This window comes from Pseudoliparis swirei, chromosome 20, assembly GCF_029220125.1.
Source record: "Pseudoliparis swirei isolate HS2019 ecotype Mariana Trench chromosome 20, NWPU_hadal_v1, whole genome shotgun sequence".
In the NCBI taxonomy this organism is placed as follows: Eukaryota; Metazoa; Chordata; class Actinopteri; order Perciformes; family Liparidae; genus Pseudoliparis; species Pseudoliparis swirei.
Genome location: NC_079407.1, coordinates 24,151,892 through 24,175,507, shown reverse-complemented (window position 1 = coordinate 24,175,507; position 23,616 = coordinate 24,151,892). Strand labels below are relative to the sequence as shown.

General features: G+C 44.0%; 2 protein-coding genes across 3 annotated transcripts in view; one reads left to right on the top strand and one right to left on the bottom strand.

The window, feature by feature from the left end:
* The window catches only part of rsrc1 (arginine/serine-rich coiled-coil 1), a 136,312-nt gene extending 121,813 nt beyond the window's left edge, over positions 1 to 14,499 (bottom strand). The window contains exons 1-3 of one of the 2 annotated variants that reach the window (XM_056440812.1): positions 14,445 to 14,499; positions 12,857 to 13,060; positions 9,195 to 9,320 (exon numbers count right to left, since the gene is read on the bottom strand). In XM_056440812.1, coding sequence (XP_056296787.1) covers positions 9,195 to 9,320; positions 12,857 to 13,044 — 314 coding nt within the window. In that variant the 5' untranslated portion in view covers positions 13,045 to 13,060; positions 14,445 to 14,499. The remainder of the gene's footprint in view (positions 1 to 9,194; positions 9,321 to 12,856; positions 13,061 to 14,444) is intronic. The other variant, XM_056440813.1, reaches the window with a different exon arrangement.
* A 2,611-nt stretch (positions 14,500 to 17,110) lies between these two features.
* On the top strand, positions 17,111 to 23,209 carry shox2 (short stature homeobox 2). Its single transcript, XM_056441685.1, has 5 exons — positions 17,111 to 17,366; positions 19,184 to 19,392; positions 21,689 to 21,746; positions 22,086 to 22,174; positions 22,952 to 23,209. Exons 1-5 carry the CDS (start codon positions 17,111 to 17,113, stop codon positions 23,207 to 23,209), a joined length of 870 nt encoding a protein of 289 aa, XP_056297660.1.
* The last annotated feature ends 407 nt before the right edge of the window (positions 23,210 to 23,616 follow it).

Below are 23,616 nucleotides of genomic sequence, written 5' to 3'. Positions count from 1 at the left end.
GTTATGGTTCTAATTAATGTGTTCATTAGGCAGGATATTTCTCTCAAAGCCTCGCCGGGAGCCAAAAGGTCCGGCTCGGCTCTCTCTGAAGCCCAACCAGCCAGAAGGTGAGGCCATCCTGCCTGCATTTGCTTTTATTTTACTACATTCAACCTCCTAATTGGCATTTAAAACCCAATTTGGAAGAACTTCAAGAAGCTTAAATAGAGAGAGAGAGAGACAGAGAGTATGGCAGGAAGGAAAGAGAGAGAGATACATTTGGTGCTCGTTTTTCCTCTGCCAGAGCTAAAAGTGTTTTTCCCTGGGTCCGGCCAGACGGGCGAGGCTTTTCACGGTCGTGAAAGTGGAGAGAATGAGTCGTATTCGTCTTTGGCATCGTAGAGATTTGATTTGCTAAATATTGCAAGTGTGTCTCTACCAAAGAAATAACAGAAGGACAGAGGGAGTGTCACACTTCTACTGGGTTGAGTCATCAAACTAAATGCTGTACCTTCATATACATACATATAAAGCGACTGCTCTAATGACACTAATATTAATTATACAGATTTGTGTTTAATCAAATGACCTACATTTTCGAAATGATTAGAGCTGTGAACTTCAAACAAACTTTTATTTATTTTTTCTTCAACCCTGAATAATAATAACTAGAACGGGCACTCGGTAGAGCGCATACCTTCGCATATCACAAGATTGGGCATTGAATTATGAACATTTTGGCATTAGTTGCATGCCAATTGGATAAAAATTGACCGCGCTATGGTAAAAAGAAGATGTTGACCTTTCCATGACCTTGACCTTGACCTTTGACCCAATTGATCCCAAAATCTAATCAAATGGTCCCCGGATAATAACCAATCATCCCACCAAATGTCATGCGATTCGGTTTAATACTTTTTGAGTTATGCGAGTAACACGCATACAAATAAATAAATACACGGCGATCAAAACATAACCTTCCGCATTTTCAATGCAAAGGTAATAATAATAATAATAATAATAATAATACTATTTCAGACTTCTAGAGCGCTTTTCAAGGTACACAAAGACGCTTTACAGGGGACACGAGACAAACAGAACAAAACAAAAAGAAAGCAGACAAAACAAACAAACAGGCCGTATGGTAACAATAAGAAAGGAACGCAGACCGGAGAAGCTGTGTGGGTCGCATCGGGGTCAGGGGGTCAGCAGGTGAAAGCGAGCTGGAAGAGGTGTGTTTTGAGAGCTCGCTTAAATATCGGTAGGGTGCGAGCCCTTTTGAATATCAAAATATAAAATGTGAAGAATTTATACCGTCATAATAATTTGTTGTGGAGTTATTTTGGAAACACTGAATCATGCAACTTGAATGATGCTCGTTACAATATTTTGGGGGCAAGCATCGGCGTGTTGGCACCGGTAGGTCGCCATGAAGCGGCCTTCTGATGATGCATGTTATGAAGAGCAAAGAAAACAAACACAACTGTTCGGGCATTTAACGCCACAGTTTAAACAGGGTTCTTACACATTTTGACCGATGGATTTCCAGGACTTTTCCATGACTTTTCACCAAATGTCCATGACTAAACTGAAATCTCGATATAAACATGAACAATTTTTAAACTGTTGCGTATTGAGAGCGTACGCCGGCTTATATTTTGAGCGTCTTTCTTTAAAAATCGCATTAATTATTTCAAACTCGGCGTAAATGAACATGTGATTATATAAAAATTTCCAGGACTTTTCCAAAACTTTTATGATTTAAGTTTTTTCCAGGACTTTTCCAGGCCTGGAAATTATCATTTTAAAACTCCATGACTTTTCCAGGTTTTCCATGACCGTACGAACCCAGTTTAAGGTTTGATCTCCACGCCTCGACACTCGACTGCAAACGAGAGAAAAAAGAAAAAAACACATCCCGGCTGAATAGAAAAGTTGTTCCCTCTCGTTCTCCGCTTCTCGATTGCGATCGACGGTATTTAGCATTTCGCAACCGACCAAATTCAACCAGTTACTTCATCTGGATGAACAGGTACGAATAAATGGGCCCCATCACACGCTTTGGAGGTATCGTTCATAAAATGTCTTCATGGCCGTATTAATGAGAACGATGACCTCGCGTGAATGTTCTTCCCCCATTTTAAAAACGCTTCCTGATTTAAAGGCGGCCTTTTCCGACACGCGGATGACGCCCGAGAGAGTCCTCCATCACACAATGTCTAAAAAAGCGACGACCTCTCCAGACGAGGCTACATAACGTAATAATATAGATTATGTTTGTGTCTACAGTTCCAGTTCGTGAAACAGATGGCGGGAGAGAGAGGGGTTGTTGATGTTAAACTCGTCTTTGTTTTGGGACCATAACTCCCTCATTTGATCGTACCGGTGCGACGCCTCCCGTGAGTTGAGTTGTGTGTGTGTGTGTGTGTGTGTGTGTGTGTGTGTGTTACACAGTGCAAACTCTACAGCTAGGTTGCTACCCAGGGGAGTGGGCTAGTGTGTTGTGAGCCTGCAGGATGGGGTAGGGGGAGTGGGTGGGTTGGCAGAAGTGAGGGGTGAGGGGGGATGATGGGGGGGGGGAACAGTGCTCGCGGCGAGGCGAGGATGAAAGAGGCCGTCTGTGTCAGTCACTTATTCCTCCCTTTGGTAAATAAAGGTTTCCGACAACAAAGCCGAGCGGCGCTCGAGCGGCCTTCACCGCGGATGAACAAAAAAAAGACAACACGGGGGAAAGAGAGTAAGACCGAGAGAGAGAGAGAGAGAGATGCAAGACAACAACAACAAACAACGCCTTCAGATCTCAGGACTCACAGGCGTGTTGATTTTTATGAAGCAGAGAAGACGCCGCCAAACTAAACCAGGTCATCTTTCAGTTTAAATCAACGCTTTGCAAGTCCGGTAACGGGGGAAGAAGGAAGAAAAAGGGGGCCGAGTGTCATCCTGCAGACGGGGGGAGAAGAGGAGGGGGAGGCGTCGAGAGTCCGTGGGATAACAGGCGGCCGGGAGCCTGCTCTTGAAATCCAGCGTGGCGTCGTGTGTATTCTCACGATGAAACCGCGGCGACAGGAAGCGAGACACTTTGCAACTGGACGTTCGTTTGCAGTCGTCCTCGTTTTAGTTCCCATCCGTCAGCGCCGCCATCCGGGCAGCACGGTCCTCTCGGCAACATCTCAGTGGCGTGTTGACGGAAAAAAACCCGAGATATACCCGTCATGTCCTCAAAACACACTCGCTTTCCTGATGAAGCCAGCGACACCCAAAACCACCTGCTACATCACACACACACACACACACACACACACAGTCCAAAAACAGTGTCAATAAATATCTGTTGGACACAAATCTGCGGAGCAATTTCCAGCCCGACACCTGACCGGCTGGATTTGCGGGGAGGCCACACTGCTCACCCCAAAGAAATAAAAGTCCCTGATTTTCCTCATCCCCCTCACCTCTGACTCAACTGCCCTACCTTTTTGCTTCCCCCCCCCTCCCCGTTCCCAAGCTGCCTGGATGACCTTGGACGCGCTCCATATCGGCGCTAGGCAGGAAAAAAGCTATCTAGCAGATGTACGACACCTCATCTCGTACGGGGGGGAAAATTGCTGTGCGAAATAAATACGGGGCCATCGCTCAACCCTGCACACACACACACACACACACACACACACACAGAGTCCTTCTATGCAACTAAAACGTCTAGATTACCTCATTCAGAGACATGACAGGGCGGCCAGCGGCTCGCTGTCTCATAACCACAAGTCCAAGGCAATGATGGCAGCGAGCTCCGGGTGATGGTCTTTAGTCAACCCTGACCTCTGACCTCTCCGAAGAAAAGACACCAGAAAGGTGCCTAAGGGGATCACTGAAGTGCATCGTTGCTATTATCATCATTGCAGCCATGTATCATGTCAGCCTCCGTGCGGGACACCAGAGCGGGTGCCTATTCCACTCTAGCAAGTGAAACCTTGGGGTTTATTATACATGACGGTTCAGAGGCGTCAATAATTATTGATCACTTTTGCTTTTTTCAGCACGAAAACCTTTTGCGGAGCCACCGTGACCCGTCTGTCGAGGCCCAACTCATTCGGTTTTTCAATTCAGTTTATTATAAATACAGGGTTCTTCTTACACATTTTGACCAATGGATTTCCAGGACTTTTCCATAACTTTTCCACGAATTTAAAACAAATTTCCATGACCAAACTAAAATCTCGGTATAAACATGAAAAATATAGAACATTTTGCATATTGAGGGCGTACGCCCGGCTTATATTTTGAGCGTCTTTCTTTAAAAAACATATTAATTATTTAAAACTCGGCGTAAATGAACACGTGATTACAACACATTTCCATTACTTTTCCCAAACTTTTATGATTTAAGTTTTTTCCATGACTTTTCCAGGCCTGGAAATGACCATTTTAAAATGCCATGACTTTCCCAGGTTTTTCATGACTGTACGAACCCTGTAAATAGCGCAATATCCCAAATTCTGAATTTGCCTCATCAGGCTTTACAATCTGTACACATACGACATCCCTGACCTTTGACCTCACATCGGATCAGGAAAAACTGTCAAAGAAATAGAAAAAACACTTTCACAGGGGAAAAAGGTGAAGACCCCTTCAGGAGAGCAACAGAGGAGGACCCCTCTCCAGGATGGACAGAAGCAATATATGTCATGTGACCAGAATGAATTATTACAGAGTTACAACACATTCAATGAATATGACAGAGTGTGTGAGTCGTTCGTCGTAGGCTTGGTCCCTCCCCAAGTCCGTTACGCCCTTCTTTAACCGAGCACCAGTTCTAACCGGCGTATGTGGCTCTGGGGGTTTAATCCCGCCTCCGGTCCGCTCACCTCGCTCGACATCCGTCTCAGGCGTAATTAGAGGCCTCCCTCTCCTTCGCGGCCGTGACAGCGGCCCAGTAATGAAGCCTCGCCCCGACGCGAGCGCTCTGCCCCGCTAACTCGACAAACACCTGAAATATTAATGAGGAGAATGTGTGTGTGCCCTGCAGTGCGGGCCCTCACCTATGTGTGTGTGTGTGTGTGTGTGTGTGTGTGTGTGTGTGTGACACGCTCGGCTTCCCTTTGATGGGGCGAGCGGTTGGATTTGTCGCACCTGCCATTCCTCCGCGTCTTCTAACGGCGCCGCTGAAGCGAACCGCTAAGTCGATGAAGGACTGACAGGATGACACGCGTTTAACCCGCGCCGCGGACGCAGCGCTGCGCGGGCGCCGCGCCGCTCGCCTAAAGACGGGCCTGTGATCCGGCGGTGATGAGAGGCTGTTGGACCGGGGTACGCGTCAGATCAGCGCTCGACGCCGCCACCGCCGCTACCACGCTCTACTCCCCCCCCCCCCCCCCCTCCCGGCGGACTAGACCGTGACACCCGCCCGACCCCCACCTCCGCCATGAACATGTATATGCGCAAATCTGCACATGCATGCATACACTCAATCTAACTCTCTCACACACACACACACATACACACACACATACACAAATATGCCTGCTCACATCAAAGAGAATAAACATTAATGGCAAATAGGTAATCTGCTCCTCTTGTCTGTTTTACATTTCAGGGCAAGATTGACTGCCTCTGGGGGACATGGGCCCCTCTCTGATTGAGGACGGGGGGGGGGGGGGGGGGGAGAAGGAGGAAGCGACGATAGATGGTAAACACATGATAGAGGATTTCTCTTATTTCATGTATTTTTTTATTCCGTATTTATACATGAGAGACTGAAAAGAAGGTAATAATACCACACACACACACACACACACACCTCACTATGGTCCTAATCTTCTCCCCCTGCGAAATTCCGACACCGACGTTATTATTCTCATTTCTTCTGAATAATATCCCTCTCTCGGGCCGATCTGTTCTCTCTCTGGCTTTTGTCTCTCCTCTTCATTTTCCTCCTCCTGGATCTCTCTCTCTCTCTCTCTCTCTCTCCCTCCCTCCACGGCACTAACTCAACCTGTTCTCCGCCGCACTTTTTCCATTCTCCTCTTTAAACTTCTCGTCCCTCCACTCGGCCTCCTCTCCTCGCTTCTCTCTTTCGTATTCCGGAGGTGGTGCCAGGTCGGCGCGGGTGGGGGGGGCGGGCAGCACCTCATATCCTATCTGCGTATCAATCATGAGGTCTGTCCACTCAATGCTCCTCTGATCCATCAGCCAGCCTCTCAGCCAGCCTCATCCCGACACACACACACACACACACACCACTGACTAATGGCAGTCAGGGCACCTGTTCACACCAACCGGCTTTCATCCACACAGTGGATGCAGAATGTGTAATATCCCACAGCGACGCTGTACAGGACCAGACTACAACACTCCGGTCGATCGTCGCACTGCAGACAATACCTGGAAGAGTGAATATTCACATGGTTTAGTCGATCCAACTATCTTTATATCAAACAGGCTCACGGTTATTGTCTTGATAGACAGATTATTTATTCATTCTGTAAAATGCCAGACGTTGGTGAAACGATGCCTCTCCCGGAACATGAACGGTTATATTATTATAAAAGATATCTTATTCAGTTTCACTCACAAAAAAAACACAGTGAAGACGCGAATGCTCACATTTGAGGAGCTGGGACTACAAAACGTCGGCTTTGGCTTCAAAGAACATTGCAAAAACAACAAATTGATTATCCAAATCAATTCATGAGCTGATTGACGAACCGATCATATCAGCTCTTGTCCCCTTTTGATGAATTCAGACGACAAGATTCCCACTGGGCACACGTGGCCGCCGCCGACAAAGTCGTGCGGTCACAAATTGCAGCTGCCATCCCACGGATGCATGAATTCATCATCGATGCCAACATTTTTTGCACGTGCCCCCCCCCCCCCACCCCGCTCCCACCTACGCACCAGCCCGGCCCACCTGCTCCTCGCTCGCCGCTAAGCCGATTACACGACGCAGCCGTCCTAATCACAGTGCGGCGTTTTGTTAACACCGATGTCGTCGACTGTAGTTCTAAATCTCCCAAATCCCCGCCACCCTTCATCTCCCACCACCCCAGTAATGCCTTTTTTTTTCTTTCTTTTTTCCCCCCCCCGACTGATGTTTTAATCACCGGCGCCGCTGTGAGTGATCGCTACCGAGAAAAAAGGGAGAAAACGGGCGAAACGGGTTTGGGACAAAAAGGTTCATAAATTGTTTCCCCGGTTCGCCGCGCGCACGACGTTCTGCGGCCGTCGGGTCGGAGAGCGTCGTGTGCGGCGTCCTTTTTACGGCACCATCAACCACTCTGGTGTCAAAACAACGCCGGCGGATCATCCGTTCACGCCGACACCTCCGTAATGAAGATATTAAAACTCTTTTTCCCCTTTGTGATTAAAATGATCTCTGCCACACGCACACACACACACAGGCCTCGCTCACGCATATATTATGACAACCTTTCTTCAATTGTGCATCTGTGCATGTTTTATGTGTATGTGTGTGTGTGTGTGTGTGTGTGTGAGGGATTTAAAAACAGCACAGTTTACTGGTTCATTAGCACCAGATTAGCTATGCTAATGACATGGACCGACACACACAGAGACGTTGCCTTTGTGTTTCTGAAAGGGATACACCACTCGATACGACTCCGCGTGTGCGTGCGTGCGTGCACATTAGTCTCGCATGAATAAGTTAGTCGCACCAATAATAATCATAATTTATACGTATGTATGGGTAATGATGTTTTAATTGCGTTCGGGAGTGCAACGAGAGTTGCTCGCCTGAAGAGATTTTTGCGAAGGATTGAACTGGTTTTGCAATTTGACCTCCTGGTTCGGCCAGGGGTTCAAAAGAGAGACACGCGCAACACACTCATCCAGACCTAAGACGCACGTTGCCTCGTAACAGTTTAGCTCCACGCCTTCCTTTTTGTAGTAGTTGTTTTCATCCTGTCACTAACTATCACGTCATTCCAGATCCTGCTTCCCATCTCGTCAGTCCAACTCCCCTCACCTGCCTCTGATCACCTCGTTAGTCCCTCATTACCTTCACCTGGTCCTCACGCCCTTCTCACCTGCAGCCCATCCCCTCATTAGTCCCTCACTATTTAGCTCCCTCACTTCCACTTGTCCTCTGCCAGATTGTCTTGTGTTTTCGTGCCAAGTTCTCCAGCGTTATCAGAGTATATTCCTGACCTGCCTGCCCTGACCTCTGATTCTCTGCCCCGCCCCTTTTTGGACTTGTTTGCTTCTTCGACTGATCTCCTGGTTTTGACCCAGCCTGTTTCCAACCAAAGACAGTATTCTTTGTTACTCCTGTCTGAGTCGTGCTTTTGGGTCCACTCTAATAGCGTCGTGACACACGTGGCAATGACATGAGACACAAATAGGAAACGCTGTGTTTGTCAACACACTGAAGATTGCAAAAAGCTCATTTGTTTGTCTTTTTTTTTATTTATGGGAAACATCTGCAGAGGCATTCCATCTCCTGATGTGAACACCCAAAGAGCTTCAAGACCCTTCGCTTGTGTCATTTTTAAACGATGTAGCGATTGCTCATCACTCCTTCTCTTCAGGTAATGTTTTACTAGATCAAACATATTGGATTTAAGCGTATTTTGTTTTTGCTCTTTAAAATAATATAGATGTCTTTTATATGTATTCTGAATGCATCTCCATCTCATTTGAAGCACTTTCATGACATACACACGTGCTGACAAACAAAATTGAATAACAATATGAACCGTGAAGTTTTCACAACAAAAACCACCAAAGCATGAAGATAACTACAATGAGCAATCGGTAGAGCGCATACCTTCGCATATCACAAGATTGGGCATTGAATTATGAACATTTTGGCATTAGTTGCATGCCAATTGGATAAGAATTGACCGTGCTATGGTAAAAAGAAAATGACCTTGACCTTTGACCCGATTGATCCCAAAATCTAATCAAATGGTCGCCGGATAATAACCAATCATCCCACCAAATGTCATGCGATTCAAGAAGATTTTTACCTTTTCATGACCTTGACCTTTGACCCGATCGATCCCAAAATCTAATCAAATGGTCCCCGGATAATAACCAATCTTCCCACCAAATTTCATGCGATTCGGTTTTAAACTTTTTGTGTTATGCGAGGAACACGCATACAAATACATAAATAAATACACAGCGATCAAAACATAACCTTCCGCATTTTCAATGCGAAGGTAAAGAGTGTGTGCGTGTGCGTGTGATGATGACGTTACCTTCTTTCTCGGCTGCGTGACCTGTGCGAGCGGTGGCTCCTCCCCTTGTCTCTCTCCGCGCTGCGGCTCCGCCTCCTGCGAGCCGGACTGTGGGAGGAGCTGCTGCTGGAGCGCCTCCTTCTCCTGCTGGAGCACAGCGAGCGAGAACGTTCACTTTCGATTCTGTTATTGGCCGGATCCTTTTCAAACCAAACATGAACCAGACGGCAATCTTGTGGACTATTAATCATTTGGGGGATTTTGGAAAAACCCGGACAGTAAAGTCTGTGAATTTGTTTTTAATGCTCCGTAATGTGCCTCCCAAAATTCGCAGAGGCTATACATGATTTATGAGCAATCTAACCAGCTTAATTTTTTTGTTTTTCTTTGGCTACTATCGATAAAAGGAAAAGGGTTGATACACATATCGACCAATGGATTTCCATGACCTTTCCATGACCTTTCCACAACTTTCAACCAAATTTCCATGACCAAACACTGTGTGAACTCTCGGTGTATACACAAGTAGATATCTTAATTGAAAATGAATGACAGGATGGATGGACAATAGATTAATACAAATAAATATTTATATAAATGTTTATTCTTTTAAACGTTTAAATTAACATATGAATATATCAAATTTCAAGGACTTTTCCAGGCCTAGAAATGACTATTTTAAAATTCCATGACATATCCAGGTTCTCCTTTATCGTACGAACCCTGAACAAACCTACAAAACCAAAATCAACTAGAATGGGCACTCGGTAGAGCGCATACCTTCGCATATCACAGGATTGGGCATTGAATTATGAACATTTTGGCATTAGTTGCATGTCAATTGGATATAAATTGACCGTGCTATGGTAAAAATAAGATTTTGACCTTTTCATGACCTTGACCTTTGACCCGATCGATGCCAAAATCTAATCAAATGGTCCCCGGATAATAACCAATCATCCCACCAAATGTCATGCGATTTGGTTTAATAATGTTTTAGTTATGCGAGCAACACGCATACAAATAAATAAATACACGGCGATCAAAACATAACCTTCCGCATTTTCAATGCGAAGTTAACAACCCCTCCTCACTTCCCCCTTTGGGCTTCCACCCGGCCGAGAACCATTTCTATTCCTGTCTTCGTTCGTCTCACCATCGTGTGACATCATCGCCTCGCCGGCGTACAGGAATGTTGTTTCCCTAACTTGTGTTGCTGTTCATTTCAAGAGCAAACGTATATCCGGGTGTCCCAGAAAACCCCCCCTGCCCGCGGACGGCTACTCTGTGAACACGTTTTACGTTTTGGTTGCCACGCCGGCCGCCCTGCAGTTCCTCCACGGGGGGCCCTTTGGCTCTCTCTCTCGCTCTTTAATGTGGCTACAGCAGTTTGCGTAGCATCTATTATCCAAACACCGCTCACACCGCCGCGCGCCTATTGACATCATGTAGCGGGAGGCATTTCACGGGGGTGAATGTAAACGCAGAGACCTCCGCGCGTCCTCTCCTGCAGTTTGAGCGATATTAATGATTTAAAATCTCTTCTTTTCTCTCACCGAAGCCCCAAAAAATACCCAAATCTTTTAGCAGACACACACACACAAACAAAACACACATACCCTGTGCTCTGGGAGCTCTGCAAAGAGAGAGGTGAAAGCAAAGCAATTTAAACTAGAACGGGCACTCGGTAGAGCGCATACCTTCGCATATCACAAGATTGGGCATTGAGTTATGAACATTCTGGCTTTAGTTGCATGCCAATTGGATAGAAATTGACCGTGCTATGGTAAAAAGAAGATTTTGACCTTTTCATGACCTTGACCTTTGACCCGATCGATCCCAAAATCTAATCAAATGGTCCCCGGATAATAACCAATCATCCCACCAAATTTCATGCGATTCGGTTTAATACTTTTTGACTTATGCGAATAACACGCACGCATACAAATACACGGCGATCAAAACGTTACCTTCCGCATTTTCAAAGTCTTGGTGAATTGATCAACATGAATGGCTAATTGACGAGGGACTGTGGTCCCGGGGTCTCCAGCCCCATCACATACAGACAGGCAATGACTTCCAATCAGCAGTAATGGACCCCGACCAAAGCCTCATAAATAATTACCATCAACTGGCCTCGGCTGAGTGGCCAGTGGCAGCTGTGGATGGATGGAGGAGGCCGGGTCCAGCCACGAGTCACATGTAAAGATGTCTGATCATTACTGAACCTCCTCCCCCCTGCTTCCTCTGAGTCTGCTTGATAACAACGTCCGTCATTTTGGAAACACGCCTTGGATATACTTTCTTAAGTCACTTTCTTAAACTTCTTAGACTGTTGCACTGTTTGTTTTGGACTGCACTTTTTTGTTTTTGTTTTGTATTGTGTTGTAATGTATATTTTGTGTAAGCACACTGAGAGTCACTTTACAAAGCCAAATTCCTTGTTTGTGCAAACTTACTTGGCCAATAAAACCTGATTCTGAAACTCAGATTATTTATTTTCTGAGGCTTGACACAAAAGGAGCAATTTAAAAACAGCCATATCTCACCTGCAGGTTTGTTTCATCTCCAAAATTATATTTAGCTTAAACGCGAACGGTAAAAGCGGTGGTTCTCACTTTTTATAACAGCCTTTATATAAATATGTATTTCTTTTTGTGGAATAATATAACAAACTCAGATTTGACTTTGACTTTTCATATCTCGGTGATCTTAACAAAGTCCTTATCCGGCATTCATTATACACGGTACAGGCAGGGTTCTTACACATGTTGACCAATGGATTTCCAGGACTTTTCCAGGACTTTTCCATGACGTTAAACCAAATTTCTATGACCAAACTGAAATCTCAGTATAAACATGAAAAATGTAAAAAATTGTGCGTATTGAGAGCGTACGCCGGCTTATATTTTGAGCGTCTTTCTTTAAAAATCACATTAATTATTTCAAACTCGGCGTAAATGAACACGTGATTATAACAAGTTTCCATGACTTTTCCAAAACTTTTATGATTTAAGTTTTTTTCCATGACTTTTCCAGGCCTGGAAATGACCATTTTGAAAATCCCATGACTTTTCCAGGTTTTCCATGACCGTACGAACCCTGTACAGGAGTCCTTCATCGTCCATCGTCTCAGGTGAATCATTATTCACAATAAAATCTACATTTTTCAATTATCCAGAGCAAACAACAAAACTCACATTAATACCAGACAGCATTTCTATTAACGCCACATTAAAAGCTGGAAAAACAACCGTCTCCCGATACCGACATGCGCTTCACCTCAGGGATTCACAGGTATGTTTGTCAAGCTTCTGCAAACCAATACCTCTCTTTCTGCCAGCTGTAACCGGTCACGTACATGCCGATTCTGTGAGAATTGGATCTATACAGATAATATGCTTTGAAATTGATCAAATCTATTAGAATGGTGAGAACTGATAGAACTGAAGTTTCACCACAGACTTTGGCTACAAGGTACAGGGTTAGTTTTCACACAGGAACCTTATATTTGAGCCTTTGATGAGCTGTACAATGAATAGCGAGCCAGATGTAAGATAGTAAGACAACAAACTTAAGTTTTCGATTCACTTTTGCAAACACAGAGGAGCATCTTCGTCATTTTGGGGAACCTGCAGCATCGGCACCAAAGCAGCCCTGAAGACGAAGGATCCGTCCCTCACCTCCTGTCTTTGTCCTTGTCCTTGTCTCTGGACCGGCTCCGGCGAGCGGGCCTCCGACTCCGGCCGCTGGCCACCTTGCTGTTGGAGGATGAAGACGAAGAGGACGAAGAGGAGGATGACCGGCGACGCTGTTTCTTCTTCTTCCTGCTCCGACCGTCATCCTCGCTTTCAGATGAGCGCCGACCCATGTTGGCTGACTTTCAGCTAAGGCACACACACACAGAGAGACGCAAAGACACAGAGACACACACATACACACACACACACAGAGACACACACAGAGACACAAAGACACAGAGACACAGACATACAGAGACACAGAGACACACACACACACCGACAGACACAAACACACACACAGAGACACACACACAGAGACACACCAACAGACACACACACACACAGACACAGAGACAAACACACAGACAGACACACTCACAAACACAGAGACACACCGACAGACACACACACACACACACACACACAGACAGACACACACACAAACACAGACACAAAGACACACACAGAGACACAAAGACACACACAGAGACACACACACAGAGACACACCGACAGACACACACACACACACAGACACAGAGACAAACACACAGACAGACACACACAAACACAGAGACACAGACAGACACACACACACACACACACACAGAGACACACACACAAACACACAGACAGACACACACACAAACACAGACACAAAGACACACACAGAGACACAAAGACACACACAGAGACACACACACAAACACAGAGACACAAAGACACACAGAGACACACACACACACAGACACAAACACACACACACAGAGACACACACACAGAGACACACCGACAGACACACACACACACACAGACACAGAGACACACAGAGAGACACACACACACACATACAGACACACACACATACAGACAAACACAGAGACACAAACACACACATACACACACACACACAGAGACACAAAGATACACACACACATACAGACAAACACAGAGACACAAACACACACATACACACACACACACAGAGACACAAAGATACACACACACATACAGACAAACACAGAGACACACAGAGACACACACACACACACACAGTAGTGATGAGCTCTGTGTCATAACCATGCCACAATCAGATTTTCTCTCCACATTTTAAGAACCACGTGTTTTCATTCGTGTATCTTCTCTAAGCAGAGCTGTAGTCATGGATCTGGCTGAGTGGCTTAACTGTTACAATATGTAACATTCGCCACCTTCGCTCATCGGCTACACGGAGGAAGGTAACAGTTATGTAACACAGGTCCACGTCACAGCTCCAACGACACTGTTCACAACCGATGTGCCGCAGATCATGAAAGATGGAGTTAAATGCCTGTTGTGTGCGGAGGCTAACTAGTTAGCAGGCTAGCTGTGCTGCCTCTCCTCTGCTTGTATGCTCGCTCTTGTCTCGACTGAGGCCCGCGGGCCGCGTCACGGGAGCGGAGCACTGCGGCGAGTTGACGGCAACAAACGAAGCAACGCGAACAACAAGTTGCCTTCAGATTTGGAAGAAACAAAATCCCGCTCCTCACCTTTTCAAATCGTTGTGCAGCTCCACGACTCAGCCATGCACCGCTCAGCAGCCCCGACACGTCGAACCGGAGAGCATCGATCGAGGGGAGAGAAACTAATCGAGCACAGAGCGATGGATCGCGAGGCTGCTCCGCTCATCTGGGATCGTCCTCGGTTTGAATTACGTGCTCTTTTTTTATCTCAAAATTATATTTTTTAGACTCAAATATGCCGTATAATGTGCTATATTATTTAAGTAGCCTATAGTGCAGTTCAAAATAATACTAATGTAATACCATTAACATATTGATTGGCGAGATGTTTATGGTGCATCTTGATTCAGTGAGGCAAAAAGTATGGCTATATGTCCATTATTGCATGACTGGTGTAGACTATGTGAAATTTTTTTTATATATTGGCTGATTCTAGCATGGCCAATGTTGGCCTTGACACTCTTTGAGATGAGGTTAATAACTGAAGTAACATTTCTTCTTCACGTATTTGTTTCTATATACGTCTCGAGTCAATTGAAAATATCCCATATGAATATAACTATAATGTGTATTTGTGTATACCAACAGTTTCGGTTACTTATATTAATTTTTGATCCGACACGCATACATTACAGCACAGGCAAATGCATGTGCGAGCTGGTCTGTCAATGATAATTTGCATGAGGTCATCCTCTCAGATAATGCGGTTTCACACAGCAGCATACACACAGAGCTGAAAGGGCAGAGCGAGCATCCAGCCAATTTGCAGCACAGTATAATAATTAATTGCTTCATGAAACTCATCGAAATTCATACACATATCGGGGATTGAAGGTGAAACGGCCACTGCTTCACTGGCAACACGGATGACTTGAATCAATATTATGCATCTAGAAACAAGTTCACAGGGTTTCCATTGCAAATAAAGATACAAGTGACTGCTTATCAGGGCGATTAGGAAACCATCCTGCTTTTAGACGCATGCAGAAATAATAGTAATTAATGCCTGAGGTTCCAGCTGAAACATCGTTAATATTTAATTTTGGAATATGTTGCAACTAAAGTGTAGAAATGAAACTATATACAGATCATCAATAAACTCGTGTGCATGAAATTCATCCCGACGTTTTACTAAATCTCGCTGTATTTGGTCTGTTTCCTCCTCTTCTCACTTAATTGCTCTCTCCGCGCCGCGTTATACTTCCAGCGCCAAGTCAGCCATTGTTTATTTATTTTTTTGCAAATACAGGCAATCATTTCAGCGGGAAAAAGGCGAGTTGAAAACGTTCATTAGTAAGCCATGTGGCAAGGCATCGCGAGAGGCATTATAATTAAACGTTTAGCTGCTATTTAACATCCTAATGGCTTAAAAAGTCCACCGAGAATGAATATTAAGCGATATAGTCTCACTAATGACGACCATTTAAAATACATAATTGCTGATTAGAAACATAAAGCAACGCTGCAAATAGTGTAAAACAGTAAATGGTTTGTCTCGCAGGGTCCCAAACTTTCATAAGGCTTTTAATAGACTGTCGAGCATGCATTAACATTATGACAGGATAATAAAATTACTAATAATAATAATTATTATTATTATAATTATAATGTGTTCATTGTTATTATGTCGTTGATCATTATTTTTAGAATATCACATTAGTCCTCAAACTATATATACGATTATTTTATAATATATGAGCACTTTCTCACACTATTTCCAACTTGTATTTATATATTTATATAGTTATCTTTCCAGCGAAATGTGTAATAAATCAAAATGACAACGTGTTTTCGTATAAACACATACAAAACAAACATAAATGAACACATAAAAAAAGCAACTATACGAATATTTAGCTTCCTTATAAAAGCTCCATGTGTAAGTCGTCGCTGCTCCTCTTGGCATCGCAGCTGGTTCGCTTTTTGTTGTTTATTTTTTTGTTTACCCCCCTTTTCCTCTCCGTGTCATCGTTGTGACTTATTCCCCCCCCCCCGGATCACAGAGATATATTGAGGAAGGACTCCTCACCCATGTGCTTCCCTCTCTCTCTTGTCATTTTCAGATTTCTAAGCCACACCCCTGCAGAGAGAGAGAGAGAGAGAGAGAGAGAGAGAGAGAGAGAGATGACCATCTCGCGGGTGTTTAAAAAACGAACTCATGGACAATAGCAGCGAATGAGCGCTTAATTTAATTAATTAGTCCTTCTTGTCAATCTTGGATTAATGGCCAATAGTAGCGGTGCTGCTAATGTTTTTTTGTTTTTTTTAAAACTCTCTCTCTCTCTCTCTCTCGCTCTCTCCCGTATCAGTGAAGGGGAAGGGGGGGCTCATCCCGGCATCCTGAGGGGAGGTAATTTGCACGGATCAAGGGGGCAAGGCGCCGCAAAGTATAAATACTGTGACTTCAATAGCGGATCAGCAGCAGGTTCCCAACTCCGCTACCAAAGGAGGGAGGAATTGGCTGAGTGAGAGAGAGAGAGAGATATTCTTTATATATTTTTTACATTTTCTTCCAGAGTTGGCACTGCATCCCTTTTTTTTGCGGGGCTATATCGTTTTCAAGGGGGGTCGACTTTTAAAACGAGCCTCACTATTGATGTCTTAAGCTGTCGTGGAGCAAAAAGAAGAGAGAACGAGAGAGAGAGAGGGAGTGAGTGATTTTTTTTTTTTTTAAAGAGGAGGTGAAGGTAGTGATGGAAGAGCTCACCGCTTTCGTGTCTAAGTCTTTCGATCAGAAAGTGAAGGAGAAGAAGGAAGTGATAACCTACCGGGAGGTGTTGGAGACCGGGTCGACGCGAGCGGGCAGCAGGGAGTCTTTAACCGCGGAGCCCGGGAGCCGAGAGGAGGCTGCCGCCGTCACCCGGAACGGAGCGCTCTCGCCGGGCAGGGAAACGGACATGCTCGGCCCGGAAAGAATCAGGGATGCCGGGAGCCCCAAACTCATAGACGGTATGGAACCGCAATGTCGTGCGCTGCTGTGTGTGTGTGTGCGTGTGCTGCAATGCAATCTTTATCGATATGGATAGAGGACTTATAGAAGAGCGTTTTGGGGAAAAATCGAACAGATACAGGTTATCCATGCATGTCGTTTTTATTGGCGAAATGCTGTTAAAACATCTTCGTTTTAATTTGTGATGCAAGCGGATTTGAAGTTTAAGTTAGAGATCTGGAAGTGGAATTATAGGTGTTTTCATGAAAGTATCTTCGTAATATTTCGTTATTGTTTTGGCATCAACACCACCTTCTTGATCGAGCTTATGACCTTTATTGTTTATCTTCATCAGGTGATCGCAGCTTTATTATTGTATTGCTGTGCAGTTTGTCAAAAGTTTGTATTTATTTCATTCTTACCCCAGAATTATAAACAACAAGGCCTCCATGTGGCAAACTAATTAGCATTCTATCACAATACGAAAGGGCTTGAATCCAATCTGATGAATTGTGTTTTATGAAAGTATACGAGGTCATTCTAGTGCTTGATTTGCTCTTTAAGCTGTAGTTTAGCATACTTTAATGGATTAGAAGCCTTATGTACGTTGTAATAATTAATTGCATACGCGTCATTGAGTGTCAGTTACCTCAGAGAGCTTAATATATGATTTATATGAGTGTTTCAACTCAAAAAGAAGGCGCATCAAACGCCTGACATGAAGACATCACTGCACATGAAAGGTGGCAATCAAGTGCTGTCATTTCTGGAGTCACCCATGTGCACATGTCTATATTTTCAGGTATGAAAGCAGGTCACAAGTAGATGAATAAAAACCTGACGATCTCATATTTAAAAAAATAAAAATACACCCAATCGACTTAAGGTGGAATAAAAAAAATTGTTCGTGGTTGTTCTCAATAATTCATTGTTTATTTTCTCAATCGCATAACGAGAAAAAAAAGAGCCAATACAAAAGCAAATAAAGACAGCATGAAATCATATATACCTTAAACGGTAAATATCGTATTAAATACTAAATATTGCTTTTGTGTTTATTGCATATACCGATCGGTTCCAATTGTTTAAAACATTTTAATGTGAATTTAAACCGAAGCATGCTGTTCATTGTGTTATATGACACCCGGACGAAATATGACAACACACAGGATAAGATATATCTTAAGAGTTGTGTGTCTTGTAAAAAAAAAAGAAGAAGAAAAAAAAAAAGACATCTGTTCGTCATGGGCAGCGTGGTTAAAAGCGGAACTGCGACAAGCATGTATCAGACATCCAACAGTGGGCACAGCGTTGCATATTTATAAGCAGTTAATAATTAAAGAGCTTTATGTAGCTCTACAAAACATCCGAGGTCTGATAGCTCTCTGATATGAGAGGGCTGGGAGGGCATGTCTTTATTTATTTATTTATTCCTTATCATCGATGTTGTATTCTCAATTGCTCAATATATATCATTTATGTATATAGTGCACGTTATTTCAGATATATGGTTTTAATCTCACATCCGTTAATTTGGCTTAATTGTTATTATTTTGTTGTGGCTTTGCTCTCGTGTATATAAAGACAAATGAAGAAAAAATAATATAAATATATATATATCGTAAATACATATATATATATATATATATATATATATATATATAGAGAGAGAGAGAGAGAGGTGTATATATATATCGTATATATATATATATATCGTAAATATGTGACGATGAAGGCCAAACGATGAGACCACGGAGTGGAGGTCACAGTTCACAGCCTTGTGATGTTGATGTCTCTCTCTCTCTCTCTCTCCCTGAAATCCTCTCAATAAAAACAGGCCACACGGACGTGAAGGAGAGGAAGGAGGACTCGAAGCCTCTAGACGACGAGGCGCAGACTAAAATCAAACAGAGGAGAAGTCGGACTAACTTCACGCTGGAGCAGCTCAACGAGCTGGAGCGGCTCTTCGACGAGACGCACTACCCGGACGCCTTCATGCGGGAGGAGCTGAGCCAGCGGCTGGGGCTGTCGGAGGCCCGCGTGCAGGTATAGGAATATATCATCAATTATTTTAAATCATATCGGGGGCGACATTCATGTCGTATTTGGTTAGAGGGACGTTACATTTACATTTGAGTAAATTTTTTTTTTTTTAAATTAAAATAATAAAATAATATTTATGATATCACTGTGTGAACAAACATGGATACAAAAGTCGACCCAGTCAGACAGACTAATAATAATAATTTTAAAATAATGATAATAGAAGATAAAATAATTAGAAATGCAAGTATTTTTCCACCCCCATGTTTATTCTTTTTCCAGGAAGGATTTTTAATAATATCATCGCTGATTTTTGTTATGATAAACTAAATATAACGCATACGTTATAAGAGCATGAGAGCCTAAACGTGCACAGACGTACTTAATATCGGCCTGGATTCAACACCCCCAAGATTTTCGAGTTCAAGATCAAAATGTTATTCTTGTCATAATTGTCTGATTAGATTATTTGTCTCTCACCTTGTTTTGGATTATTTCAATTTGTGTTATTTATCCCCCAATTATGCCTTTGTTTGAAATCACGAGAGTCGTTTTAATCTGTATGTCCTAATCCACCGAAACAAATAGCCTACAAATATTTACCGTCCATTTCTGGGTGTAATGTTACCAAAGACCCCCCCCCCCCTCTCTCTCTCTCAGAGAGATGCTGTCGTTGTTCAAGGGGACAGACCATCTGCGCAGAAACCCAGTAAGGCAGCCAGTCGGGTGGGGGGGGGGGGGGGGCTCAGACATGCCTTGTGTAATGGGAGCAGGGGGACAATGAACATATACTGCTCTCATCTGATTTATCAGAACTCTATCATATATTATTCCATTTTTTTTATCCCGTGTATAGCTCTGAGACTCGGGGGAGGAGACTGCAGCGTTTGTCTCTCTTATTGAATATGGCGGGTTCGAAGCGAAAGAAGAAGAAAAAAGAAATCCTACCCCCCCCCCTAAAAAAAAAGACCCCATCCCAAACTCATCCTTCACCCCCTCCACCCCCTTAAAAAAAAAAAAAAGTTCAAGCCAGCTTTTCGCAGGGCTCTCCCGGCCTGAACTGGAATCTCCCCCATAAGGCGTATTGTATCCCCAAACAAGGAGCACACAGCTCGGGGATTTACATATATTATGTATTATTTTCTAACCAAATCAAGAGCAACCCCCCCATCTCTTTCGCTCTACTATTATATCATTGTACCGGTTGTTTTCACAGGATAAACATTTATTTATTTATATATTTTTCAAAACATATCTGCTCCTCAATCGATAACAGAGCATTTGCTTTTATCATCGCGATAACTTATAGCTGAAGCGAGCACAAAAAGGACTTCCGATTGACATGCACGTGCAGGCCGATAAATGAAGCCATGTTGACAGCCAAATCAATATGATATTTCAATCACGCTCGCGCGTGTGTGTGTGTGTGTATGGACCTAATGTATAAGGGAGATTGCAGATTGACGTGTTGCATTGTGGGCTAATTTAGCCCGAGCTATATGGGAGATTTAAAAGATTATCATAGAAATAAATCGTTTAATCATGTGTTCCAAAGGCAGTGCTCTGAAATTGAAGCTTGTCGATTTCAACAGAAGGATAAAAAAAGAGAGAAGTGAGCTGGCTTTGAAGTGTTTGTGTGTGCGTGTGTGTGTGTGTGTGTGTTAGTCTGTGTGTGTGTGTGCGTAATGCCGGTGATTAGACAAAACAGCGAGGCATTTAAGCGTTTCACTGACATGGATTTTTCTGCAGATAAGGGTAATTAATTTCAGCGGTCATTTAATGAGAGGGAGATATAAAGAGAAAGAGGAGGAGATGCTCTCTCTCTCTCTCTCAGATCGCCTCCCTCTGATGTCTCCACACACACACAAAACGTAATAGCATTGCATGCTATTCGATATCTGAGAGTCCATTCAAGTCTTCGGGGACACTAATCCATAGAAAGATGAAACCAACGCTGACAAGGTTATTTATTATAGTCAAATGGTCCTTGCACATTTCCAACAAGCGTGTTTCTATTCTCCCAATAAGGATTTTAATGTCCCTCTTTTCTCGGATATTTACTACTTTCTATTTTTTTGCTCCCCCCTCCCTCCCCCCATCCACTCTCTCTTGTAGACTAAATGTAATAATTCAAATCCGGGGGGTTAAGCAGTGGCATTAATATTTTAGTGCTCCGTGGGGATATTGTTTTTTTGTTTTTTCTTCTTCTGCGGTTGTTGTCACTTTGAGAGGAATTACACATGGCTTCACAAGCAGCTGCCAATCAGTACAGGTCTCTAATTAATTTCTGTCCCTGCAGGTTTGGTTCCAGAATAGAAGAGCCAAATGCAGAAAGCAGGAGAACCAGTTACATAAAGGTAAGCTTTTTTTTAATCCTGCATGTATGCGCCTATAAAACAAAAAAAACCTCTATTTATATTATATAATATTATATTACAAGGCAACACCATTGCTCAAATGCACGCAGCATGTTTAATATGTAAACACTGTTATACTATTTTGGACGTGGTTTCATTTTTCAGTTAATTAAGCCATCAAGAAACACTTTTGATTTATTTAGTGCATGCATATTCATATTGGAAGTTATTAGCCTACAGTTTCCCATCAGATATTCAGTACAGTTTACTCCCTCTTTGTGTGTTTAAATATATATATTCTCCTCACAATTATAGCTATAATCCTCTGTGCTTTTGCAGGAGTCCTGATTGGAGCAGGGAGTCAGTTTGAAGCTTGTCGCGTGGCGCCATATGTCAACGTGGGGGCTTTACGGATGCCATTCCAACAGGCAAGTTTCTTTGAAGCATCCTTCTTAAAAGAATCGGACCAATCCCAGGACTGCTGTCTTGGCACATGGCTCCTAGTGCTATGCTCCAGTACCAAATGTAGGGGGGGGGGGGGGGGAGAGGGAGGGGGAGGGGGAGAGGGGGTAACTAAACTCTTATTACACAGACAAAATGCACTGAGCCAACACAGCAACCATAATTGGAAAAAAAATCCCCCCTCTATTGTTTTATGGCTCATTTATATGCCTACTTTACTGCAGCAGGCACACATGTATAGTACTTCAGAGGCCAGGAGTTTATTATACCGTGTAATGTTCAAGGTTAATTCTTTTTTGATAACTGTCCATCATGGCTGTGCATGCAGTCTCAGAATAGAAACAAATATGAACACAATTTCTACTGCATTGCATTTAAGTCCAGCCCCACTGGGTTTGGTATCCTGATTCCCAAAAGGGATTAAGACTTGAGATTACATTTCATGCTATATATTGATGTCCAAATGAAAACTCAAATGTGACCTTTGGTTCACAAGAGCCGCAAGCAGTCGATACTATCGCGATAGCTCATGCCATCCGGTGAGATTGCTCAATGGGGATTGAACCCTGAAGTCCAGCTGAATGAGCCGCGTGCACAACAGTAACAATGACTCTTTCCGACACTGCAAAGTTAACGCATGTTCTCCCCCCCCCCTCTTTTTTTCTCTCCCCCCCCCCCTACACCCACGTGTGCGTTCCGTCCCGTAGGATAGTCATTGCAACGTGCCGCCCTTCTCCTTTCAGGTGCAGGCGCAACTGCAGCTGGACAGCGCGGTGGCGCATGCGCAGCACCACCTGCACTCTCACCTGGCAGCGCACGCGCCCTACATGATGTTCCCGGCGCCGCCGTTCGGTTTGCCGCTGGCGACGCTCGCGGCCGAGTCCGTCTCCGCGGCTTCCGTCGTGGCCGCGGCCGCCGCCGCCAAGAACACCAGCAAGAACTCGAGCATCGCGGACCTGAGACTGAAGGCCAAAAAGCACACGGCCGCGCTGGGACTGTGACGCCAGGTGGACTGCGGGGCGCGAGGCGCCCACGCGCTACCTGCCGCCGCGTCGCGGCTGAGAGACACTGAACTGGAACGCTTTCGAAGTGAGAAGAAATTATCCAAGGACGATATTTATTTAGTTTTTTTCAAATGAAGGACGATGACGAGTATATACTATAAAACAAAAAAAAAGAAGTATATGGGTTATTTATGAGATGAAGAAAAGACAATGAACAAAAAAGAGAGAGACTGTGACGAGATATACACAGACGTGTGTGCGTGTGTTTTTGTGTGTGTGGGATGGATAGCAAGGCTACACGAGGGTCCTTCTTCTGCAGCCACGTGGCCGAGGAGGGCGGGACGCCCCGAGGAGGAGGAAGAGGACGATGCAGCTGGGAAGGTCGATACTTTGTCAAACAAGGC